This window comes from Mytilus galloprovincialis, chromosome 13 (genome assembly GCF_965363235.1).
Source record: "Mytilus galloprovincialis chromosome 13, xbMytGall1.hap1.1, whole genome shotgun sequence".
NCBI lineage: Eukaryota > Metazoa > Mollusca > Bivalvia > Mytilida > Mytilidae > Mytilus > Mytilus galloprovincialis.
Genome location: NC_134850.1, coordinates 46,743,811 through 46,755,814, shown reverse-complemented (window position 1 = coordinate 46,755,814; position 12,004 = coordinate 46,743,811). Strand labels below are relative to the sequence as shown.

Sequence of the window (12,004 nt, the reverse complement as noted above, 5' to 3'; positions counted from 1 at the left end):
GTCTATATGCCGTTTTGTTTTTTTTTCTTTACATTTAATCGTCACATTAAAAAGAATGATGCATATGTATTTTTTCTATAACTAAATGGCTAATTTTTATTATAAAACTAATGTACATATATTTGTTTTCTAAAAAAAATCTATAATTTGTCCAAATTTAAATGAAAATTACTTTTTTTAATTGTTTGCTTCCGGTAAACAATTCGCCGATATGTTTTCTGCATGTAGTGAAATCAGCATGACATTTCTCGTAAAAATCAGGTGATCGCAATACGCACGGTTCTGTCAATGAAATAAAACATCATCTTATTGTATACATGTTATACACGGGTTCGATATCCACGCTTCTTTGTGGATTGTTTATTTAGGTGACAATCGGTAATCTACTGCTAAAATCGTGCACAGAGGACTTAGTTAATGATATATACATGCATTTGTTCCAGAATCAGATCAGCATGATTTTTCACAAGTCACTCGTTTCATATGACTTAAATATTATAACACAGTCTTGACTGCTGTACCCTATTTTTGAAGTTTTACGAAATTTTAACAGAAATAAATGTTTTATTCCTGAATAGTTCCTGTATACAATTACAATAGGTCAATGTTACAGACTAAATGTCCCTTTTTAATTGAATGAACCATCTATCCGAAGTTTAAAAATCCACAAGTTTTCAAAGGTTAGTTTTGTTACAAAAAGTATATAACAAAAGAACGAACTTGAAGGAAAATTCAAATCGGAAACGCCTTTATTGGATGGCAAAATCAAAAGCTCAAACGCATCAAAAGAATGGAAAACAACTTTCATGATTCTGACTTGATCCAGTCCTCTTTCTCTCTATTGTTCCGTCACTAATTGAGACTCATTACCGCATTTGTACTCCTATAAGTGCAACAGAATCTTCTTACCTGTCTGGAGCAAGTGAAACCACCTCCAGCTGTGGTTGTGTAAGTGTTGTTGAGGATCTCTCAAACTTATATCTGAAACCAAGGATGCATATATAAATACTGCTACACATTTTGAGCTAACAAAGGACTAACAAAAATTCCACCTGAGGTCAACTTGACCGGGAGTTAATTCTGAATAATGTTCGATAGATTGATACCGATTCGACATTGAATCAATACATAACCATAACCTTGAATACACATTTCTCTGAAACAGAAAATCTCTAGCTTTATTTGTAAAAGATAAGGAGTTTTGTTTATGTATTATACGTTATCTATATAGACTCATGAAATGAGAATTTACGAAAAAATCCGAAAGATACCGAAAGAAAAATCCCACTCTCAAATTTAAAAAGGAAGTGACAACGCCATGGCAAAAAAAAAAGAAAACGACAAACAGACAAACCCCATTATTCACATTTGGCATCAGTTCCACCTGTAAAGTATTACCGCAACAAAACTAGTACAGCCTGTAACATGTGTAAGAAAGCGAAACTGTAACTGTTAAATCTTTATTTTTTTTATTAAAACAACGCTACATACATGTATCGCTTGCGTTAATTTTAGTATGCAAGCATACATGCCATGGACATGGGAGTTGTACATTTGGAATAGGAGTTGTATCATGCCATTGTAATAAAGGATATTTTGGAGACCATTGTGAGAAAGGTAAATCAAATATATATCTATGTCGTTTTTTTTGCCAGCGTTATGAGTTCGTTGAAACAAATCTAAACTGTACACACATTTTCTGAAAATCTTTGATTTTGTCATCAACATGTGAAATCGTTGTCTATATGAAAGAAAAATGAAATCACCTTTGTGAAGAAAATGAACGGTTCATATATATGTATGTCTCTCCAAATGAAAAAAGCTAATTGTGTCCTAGTATTATATTATGTAAAATTTATGATAAAAAGCATAATATAATATTAGTGTAATTATTTAATATTTCAAATGGTGTGAAATGTCTAATTATCAAAGTGACTCATTCAAGTGTTTTGGGAAAACAGTAACTGTCACCAAAGGCACCCGATTTAAGACCCATGCTGTGTTACTATAGATTTAGTTTTCTGTGTAGTGTAGTGTAGTGTATTTTTATAATTTCATTTTTTTTCATGGTGTTTTCAATTTTAACTGGACATATATAACTTGATTGGACATAGACATTTTCCTTTTCGTTTTAAAAAAAAGTTGCTGTCAACTTTGATAATCTCTTTTTTTCGTATAAGTTGCATGTGAAACAATTAGCAACAACATCAGCAGGAAACAAAAATGAGATATAAAATTCGGATATATTTCTAAACTTTACATAAAAAGCTATACGGAACAACAACCAAAGGAAGAAGATTTCTGTTGTATTACCACACCTCTTCATAATGTTGATGGCATTTGTTGTAAACGCGGTTCCGAAAGATATTACTTAAATGTAAGAATATTTTCAAAAACATTTTTCTGTATTTCCCTCATGCTGCACAGCTTGAATTAATTATCGAGCTTTTGCCATATTTTTGGTTAGTTTTCAGTCTAGTAAGCTCTTAAATATTTGTTATTTTCGGATTTCAAATATTTTAAACTTAGCCATCATGGAAGAGAGGTTCATTGTCTAAAAGCCAACTAGTCAAGTAAAATTAGAACCGTTCACGTATTAGTACAATCAATATATTATACATTATTCTCCCGATGCCCAAAGTGGAAGATCATCGTTTTGATTTCGTAATGAGTCATTCATAACATGAATGTTCCTTAAGGGAGTTCGTCGTGTTCTTCGCTATGGTTGACTATATAAGGATGAACTTGCTATGCATCCGTTTTTAATTTGTTGATAAAGTAGGGCATCAATTAGACGAAGTTTGTGTGTGACGTCAATCATATGTTGATCTGAAAGAGAAAAAAACACTCTGCAAAAAGGTTTATGTAACCCTAGCAAAACGGTTGTTTGTTATTTTTATACTAATAAGGAGATGATGTATAATTGCCAATCGAGACAACTATCCACTAACGATATATAAGTTGATGTAAGCAATTATAGGCAACCGTTTTGCCTTTAACAATGAGAAAAACCTATAACGTATATCGGCTATAAAAGGCCTTGACATTAAAAATTAAAAAAAAAAGAATTCAATTGAGAAAACTAACGGCATAATGTATAACAAAACAATTATCCAAATCAAATGTGACAGACATAAACCAACAACAACCACTTAACTACAGGCTCCTTACTTGGGACAGTCACATAAAGTTTGTGGCAGGGCTATCAGCGCACAAGCCCCCATTACCGTGTACAGTGGTGTAATAAGACAATTTAAGAACAAACTATAAAAATCAGTTGAAAAAGGCTTAATTCGTCAGATCAATTATTAGTTATTATTAGATGAAATTATCATGATAAAATAATGTAAAATCACATAAAATACTGAACTCCGAGGAAAATTCAAAACGGACAGTCCCTAATCGAATGACAAAATCAAAAGCTCAAATGAATGTACAACTTTCATAATCCTGAGTTGGTACAGGCATTTAATCAAGTAGAAAATGGTGGATTTAACCAGTTTTTATATCTAGCTAAACCTCTAATGACCTCTAATTTGTATGACAGTCGCATTAAATTCCATTATATTGACATCGATTTGTGGGCAAAACAATTGAGACAATAGGTACAAATGTCAAAAATAAAAGTACGACAGTCATTATTGAGTTATTATCTTAATCACTAAAAAACAAACATTTTGTTAACAAACATTGTCCCAATAATACTATGAGGGATGATTGTATAAGACAGACACACGTCATAAATATAAATACATCATATGTTTTCCCAACCCAATCTAGCCCTAATTGTTATTATATTTCGAGTGACGCAACGTATTTCAATTGTATGAAAGTCTTTTTGGTTCAGCTTTACGAGTTGGATTTTTGCAGCGTGCTTCATGCCAGAACATGGAATGCAAAGTGTAAAAACTAAAGAGTGTTTTATTTTAATCTTTGTTGAAAGTTTCCAATCTGACCAAATATACTTGAAAATAGATTTCTTCTGCTACGACTGTATATGAAATATTTTTTATTTGAAACTCCGTTATTTTGTCTTTTATTTGAGCCATACTTGTACATTTATCAAATTGTTCTTCCAACTGCAGTAGACACTGTTGTCAATTGTTACTTTTTAGCACAGAGAATATGAATATTAGAATAGTACATTCTTCAGATAATGTAGAATAAATTACAAAACAAATGTTTTTTACTAAGTCTTGTTCCGTTGATTGATATCCGGTTACTTGTTTTACTTTCATATAAACCTTGATAAATATCGTACGCACATCTAGGCAAGATTAAACGATAATTTGCCTTTTTTTAATATAAACAGTCAATTTGATCATTAAAAGACCCGATTTGTCAGACACTAAAACTTGTTTTATTTTTTTATTTTTTTTTATGTTTTGATTGAGTAATTAATATACAGTATCTTGCAACTTGTTTTCATTTTGTTACTATCAATATATTGATATTGTCCATTATATGAATGTATGATTGAATTTTTTTTTGCGTAATGATTGCCATTTACACACTTTATTTGTTTTTGTTAGAGGACCCATGTCATGATGTTACGTGTCAAAATGGAGGAAACTGTTCGTCTGGATTATGTGCTTGTGTGAATGGTTACACCGGTCAACATTGCGAGATAAGTTAGTATATAATTGCTTGAACTTAGTTGTTCCATTTATGAATAGTAACTGCTTTTATGGATTTGTCCTTTAGTGTGTTTCATTACTATACCGTTCAAAACTTTATACCTCCGCAATTATTATAATTTATAATTTTTTTTTGCTATTTACAAAATTTTTTTTTTTATGTCAGATGACCCATGTCATGATGTTACGTGTCAAAATGGAGGACTTTGCTTGTCTGGGTTATGTGGTTGTGTGAATGGTTTCATTGGTCGACGTTGTGAGATGAGTAAGTATATAATGATATGTGCTTCGTAGACTCATTCGTAAAGAGTATTGATTTTATTCCTGTGCTTTTCATGAATCTACCGTTCAAATCTTTCGAATAATAATTTAATTTAGATATAAATAAAAGAATCAGTAATTCGCCTGTTTCTTGGATTAAAAACATAATGCAAGTTCTCGCAAAACATCTTATGTTCGTACCGGCTGACACAGCAGCCAACAATCAGGTGACGTAAATACTACTTGGAACTCCTCAGTATTGAAATTACACATTCAACTACAATCACGTTCATACGTTCTTCAGAGAGTCGTGTAGTAAATGATCAACAATATGTATTAGTTACCTAAGAGGGGCAAAATATATTAGGTACATTCAATTTCATAGATTGAAAATCAACTGACAACGCCATGGTGAAAAAAGAAAAAGACAAACAAACAAATAATAGTACACAAGACACAACAAGGTCGTGTTGCTCATGCTATTACCAATGAGTAAATAGTATAATTCGGTAGGTCACATTCGTGAAAAGGGAAGGGGATTATAGTTACAACATAAGGAACATATCCGATATCATCTGTGAAACGAATATTCCAACTCATGATGTCGTCCGTCAAATTTAGGGATGATTTCAACTTCACCATTTGGAAATCTTGGTTTAATATATTCCTTATAAGCAGCAACCCTCTGTCAAGGAAATCATGAAAGGAAACACAAGCCTGGGAATATCGTATTAAGGTGGTACCTAACACTACAAGGGGATAACTCTGTAAAATCAGCTAAACGTTTTAATTACGTTATGTTGTGAAGGAAATATTAGGCTTCTAAATGATCAAAATTAGTATTTGTCAAACTGCTATATAACCAGTGTAATTTTTCTGAAAAAACGGTTGGTTCAAATTTTTTGAAATTTTTATATTTTTGTCAATATATACTTTGTCAAAATTTTATGAAATTTAAACGAGCAAAATTAATTTTACTGAAAGTGTTGGGTACCACCTTAATTGGAAGATATATAGTCCGTATGCAGGCGCTGCTGGAATGTTGCTACATCGAAATGAAAATATAGAAGTTGTAAGATTTGTTGTCAGGTAGAAATGTCAGTATCATTATCTGGGTCTCAACATCTTTTTAGTGTTCATAAATACTGATCATATGACAAGGCGTTGAATAGATTAAGGAGGTCAACAAAAGGTCTTCGATAAGTGTGTACACTATTAGAACTTATAAATCCATTAAATTAGAGATAAGTTTTAAAACAATTTTAAAGTCATCATCGCAGATCTGCCATATTCATTTGAATTTGGACAGAAAATTATAAACAATGTACTGCAAAAATGTTATTTTTTATTTTGTATATTGACCTTCAATAAACGTATAAATAGAAACATAGCGTCAATATACTTAAAAATAGAAACAAGGCTTCAGGTACATATATTTGATTATTTTTTTAAAAGTCACATGTTCAACTATATTTCTAAAGAAAACAGCAAATAAAAAAGTGATATTGCACGGTTTAATTAAAAATATATGATACAATCAAAACAAAAAATCAAATGAGAATACATCTCATGGATGGATATTTATTAATTATGAACTCTTGACTAGGTCAGTACATTATACATTATACATTGAGCAGTTCAGATTATCTTGACCGAGGACGATATTCATCGTATCAACCTCATACAAAGGCTATGTTAATGCACAGTGTTAAACTTTATATCAAAACTTCATATTAGTTATTTTACAATTATACATGTTCAATATATAATGTGCTATAAATGCCAGTATAATGTTATTTGCCTGAAGATGATATTATTGGGTTCTAATATACTTGTATATCTTTCCGGTAATTTCGTGTGTTAGTTGTAAAAAGACTATTAAACCGTCAGTTAAAATTAATTTATAAATTGATAAACAAAAAGAGAAGATATTTGTAAATCACATGCATGACGCAATATTGATCTTTTGCTTTTGCTGAACTGTTAACGAATTTGAATATATCTCTTTTACACTTTTTGTGTTTCTTCGGTTCTTATAACGCGACTCTGAACTTTAAAAGATCCCGTCAATATGATATTGTTCTATTATATGTCATTATGATATATTTCTATTATGAATTCGAAAATACGTTGAACCACAAACGTCAAAGTTATTCGATCGCGTAGTGGAATGAACTATTTGTGGATTCTTATAAATTCTATATAACTTTTGGACTGTTTTAAATCTCGGTCTATTCCCGAAATTAATTCTTACATACTTTGATTTTTTAACCCTGTATGCTAACATTGCCCATGTGAAATTTTTAAATTGTTTTTATATACATTGAACGACAAATTTATGTGACGTATAAAATTTTCTGACGTCAGGCACGCGAATCAATGAAAGTTTATTGTGTTCTGTTAAATTTTTCCTTTTAAAATTGTTACACGATGATGACTGCTGTACCCATATTTTGACTATTTTATTTATTATGTCTGTTTAGTTCACGCATCATTGTAAATATAACGGAATTTTATGAGACTGTCATCAAAGTGAGAGGTTTAGCGCTTTAAAACCAGGTTTAATCTACCATTTTCTACATTTGAAAATGCCTGTACCAAGTCAGGAATATGACAGTTTAGTTCTTGTTCATTCGTTTTTTATGTGTTTTGTCATTTGATTTTGCAATGTGATTATGGACTTTCCGATAGGATTTCCCCTGAGTTCAGTATTTTTGTGATTTTACTTTTTACAGTGATTCCAGCAACAACAGTAAAAATTATACAAACAACGCAAACTTCAGGTCAGCAGACAATATCATCAGGGCAAAGTGTACAATCAACGCTAACTGGAAATCAGCAGACGATACCAGCCTTAAAACAATGCGTAGATGAACAGTTTGTCAACTGTCAAGATCCAGATATATGTCAATCACCATTTAGTGACAGGTGCCCGTTAAGTTGTAAACTTTGTGGTATGTGTAGCTTAGGTTACTTCAGATAAACAATGTTATTCCTCGAGACTATTCAAACTAATCGTCTTTTAAACAAAGAAATTCATTTGGACGATTAAATTAATATTAACTAGGGTTTGGTTTGAGCTTCTTGGTGAAGGTTAATCCAGAAAACGCTTCGAACGCATACAATTTGCACAGTGTTGTTTCAATGTTAAAACTACTATTATGATAGGACTTATATTCTAATCAATTCTTGTAGCGAAAACATTTTTCATTAGTATTTTTAAATTTTACAATTTATGACAGTAAATATATTGCTCAATATCATAAAAGAGAATATTTCGTTCATATATAAGACAGTCATCCTTCAACTTAGAAATTGAAATAGCCTTGTAATAAGAGTGTTAAACGACTTTCATGAGTCTGTAATTCAGTGGTTGTCGTTTGTTTATTTGTTCCATATTTGTTTTTCGTTCATTTTTTTAATATACATAAGGCCGTTTGTTTTCTCTTTTGATTGATTAACATTGTCATTCGGGGCCTTTTATAGCTGACTATGTGGTATGGGATTTGCTCATTGTTGAAGGACGTACGGTGACCTATAATTGTTAATGTTTGTGTCATTTTGGTCTGTTGTGGAGAGTTGTCTCATTGGCAATCATACCACATCTTCCTTTTTTATATTTATATCATATCAGCAGGTTCAGAACTATGCCATTGCTTTCAGTACTACAATGTTATGTTGATATGATGTTTGTCATTACTGTTCTTTAAACCGTAATATAAGAGTAACTTACTATTTTGTACTTTTGATTTTAAATGTGAGTTCTTCGTTGTTTTTTGTATGCAGTTCTGTATGCAGTATTAATAGTAGAGGGTACAAAGCTAAAATACAATGAGCAATTATTGGAAATTCGTGATTCTAGAACGTTATAGAATAAAAACGAAACCAAGCACGTTGGATTAACCTTTTCCCATGTAAATCGTTACAAACATGTAGATTTTAGTACTACTGAAAAGTGACATGTACGATCAAAAGAAAAATACCTTAGGTAAACAATTCCTGAAGTAACATCCTCTAGAACCTGCTTTAAATGCTGCACTGGTAAACATTATTGTTTTAGGGCTAGCTGAATCCCGCCTCTGGATGTGTTTTTTTTCAATGGTGATGACCCATTGGTAGCCTTCGAATGATTTATGCTCTTTGGTCGAGTTGATGTCTCTTTGACACATGTCCCGTTTTTATTCTCATTTGTAAATGTCAAAGCATAGACATGTTCCAATAATAATACTAACTATTAGTCGTTGCAGAATTATTTCATTCCACAAGGGTATTTAAAATAAGAGAAACCCAAACTGTATCGACAAATAAGTAAAACAGGGAATGTTACATTATTCTATATTACAGTGCCAATCACCACACAGAAGCCATGTGCTGATAGTAAATTTGTAAATTGTGAGGACCACATGGTTTGCTCATCACCTGTAAGCCAATACTGCCCAGTCAGCTGTGGTACTTGCAGTGTGTATATTTAAAGTTTATATTAATTCATTAAAATGGATTTTACATTCAGTTATAATGATTTACGAACGAAATTTTGAAAAAGTGCATGTACACTCATTGAATGAAATTAGCATTACTTTCGGATATTCAAATTACGAAAACTTCTTTCTGAAATTCACATAACGGAAAATTCTCTCTGAAATTCACATTACGGAAATTTCTTTCTGAAAATTTATAACAATATATTTACATTATGAGGAAATGTACTGAACAGGGTGGTAAAATAAATGAATTAGAAAATCTTAGTACATGTATATAGAATATGACGAAAATAGCAGTCTTTATAGAATTTCATTCCTTTCAGTTATTTATTTTGATATTTACATATATTCGAGTTAACAGGTTTAAATCTCTTTGTTAGCGTCCTCGGAAACACGAAGGCTTTTTGTTCAATGGCCCTTTTATTAGAGAATTTTATGCAACTGTCATACAAGTAAGAGGTTTTGCTAGCTATCAAACCAGGTTTAATCCACCATTTTCTACATAAGAAAATGCATGTATCCAATCAGGATTATGACAGTTGTTAGCCATTCGTTTGATGTGTTTGTGCTTTTGGTTTGGTCATTTGATGACGTACTTTCCGTTTTTTTAATTTTCCTGGGTTTTTAGTATTGCTGTTATTTTACTGTTTATAGACATGAGATTCATAATAATGCGTTAATGTTTATAACATAATGATTAAATGAGGTCAGTAAGACTCAAATCGAAGGGATTTCTTGAAATATGTATATCTGTTCGCGTTAGCTCGTACTACAAACATTCACAGAATAAAATTCTAATTTTAGATATTTGCATTTTACAGGTTCTAAATCCACTATGCATGTAACAACAGCAAAACCTTCAACAACAACTGGATGGTTGTCGATTACAAGGTAGCATATACCTAGAGTTATGCCGAATGGATGCAGACTCAAAACAAAATAAAAATACCACTAACATGAATCGTATTATTTAATTAAACCCGATTAAAGGTATACATAAGGCTTATAATTTGTTACACGAGACACTTCTTCGTCCAAATAAGTTTCATTTGTGGCTCTCGAATCAAAGAAATTCTGCGACAAAATTAAATGCGAAGTAGGAAAGCTTAAAAATTCTATATTCAGAAAAGTTTAGCTGATTACACCAAATGCAATGTAGTCTAACCCAGGGATAGAAAAAACTAAATAAATTGAATAATTCAAGGTAAAATTTTAAACAGTACATGCAAAATGAACATTAAAATGCTATTACATGTCAATACAAAAATATTAGATACTAGACTGGATCATACCCTATGGTGCGAGCTTTCTTCAGCAGTGGCATCGACATGTTGAAACCAATATATGTAGAAAATAGTTTTCTACTTTTGTTTTCATTTGCATAGTATCATAGGATCTTGGTTGTTGCTTCGTATCACTATAAGTTTGTCGACATACACGCCATCTTGAAAAAATACTTATCACAAATAGATTCTGATTGGTTGATTTATAATGCGGCTGAGATACAGCAACAGCTAATGCCTTTAATGAGGGAAGGAATAACAGACTTTTCTCGTCTCAGAATAAGACATAAAATGCCGGAAAAATACAGTTCCGATCTACTGTCATTAATTAATGTTCGTTTTACTATACATATATTGCAGACTGAAATTAAAAATTGAAATATCAATTACTAAAACGTGTTTATTTGCTTTGTTAATCTGCAATATGTACCATTTGTTTTGCTAAATAATGATCCTATACAATGTTTACAGAAATGCGTTACCAGTATTCAAACGATTGATCGCCAGGTTAAAGTAGGGACAACTTTGACCTATTGAGGCCCCCATAGTATTCATTCTGAAATAAACTCCGGTCTAGGTACCAGCGATATGTGTGTGAGAATGAAAAATATCCTTTATGAGGTTCTGTAATTTCCCGCGCCCAAATTCAGACCTTCAACACTGTAGCCATCGGTCTTCACCTCTTTACCACGAACCCACATTAAAGATAAAGTAAAATAACACATAACTATAGACAAAGGAGAATAAATCAATTATTCCAATTAAAATTTCTAAATCAATTATTCAATTATTTATACATAAGGTCTCATACAGATATGCAATATTAAAATAAATAAGCACTACCGATCTCAATTTTGATGTTCAGAGATATTCATAAACAGCACAATATTGATCTATTTCGAGCAAAATTGAAACACTATAGAGTTACATAATAGACAAGCCAATCAATAACTAAATGCTTTAACATATTTCTTACCACATATGTGGTATATTGGTCATGCATAGAACCATGAGTGAATTCAAAAAGACTTCATAAGAAATGGATAATTCCTAACAAAAATGCTTCCCAAACAGAGTTATGAGTTGAAACGACAGACGTTATCGTTACACAAGCTGTAGAGTCAACATCTCGAACAGGTGGGCTGATACAATACCGGTATGTTAGCGTCTCAATTCACGAGTGGCATATTTTCATAAATCTTTAGTTACCATTATAGTCTTGTCATCTGTTACTTTACGGCTTGTATCCTATTACCGATTGAGATATATTGATTAATTGTGATAACTTGTTACAGTTGTTTCATGCATTGAAGTAATTGCTGACTATGTCGACGCACAAGTT

General features: G+C 31.6%; 1 protein-coding gene across 1 annotated transcript in view; it reads left to right on the top strand.

Annotated features, from left to right (window-relative positions):
* Positions 1-10,340, top strand: part of LOC143056134 (uncharacterized) — a 40,923-nt gene extending 30,583 nt beyond the window's left edge. The window contains exons 5-9 of the mRNA XM_076229218.1: positions 4,533-4,631; positions 4,804-4,902; positions 7,634-7,852; positions 9,243-9,356; positions 10,201-10,340. Coding sequence (XP_076085333.1) covers positions 4,533-4,631; positions 4,804-4,902; positions 7,634-7,852; positions 9,243-9,356; positions 10,201-10,274 — 605 coding nt within the window. The 3' untranslated portion in view covers positions 10,275-10,340. The remainder of the gene's footprint in view (positions 1-4,532; positions 4,632-4,803; positions 4,903-7,633; positions 7,853-9,242; positions 9,357-10,200) is intronic.
* The last annotated feature ends 1,664 nt before the right edge of the window (positions 10,341-12,004 follow it).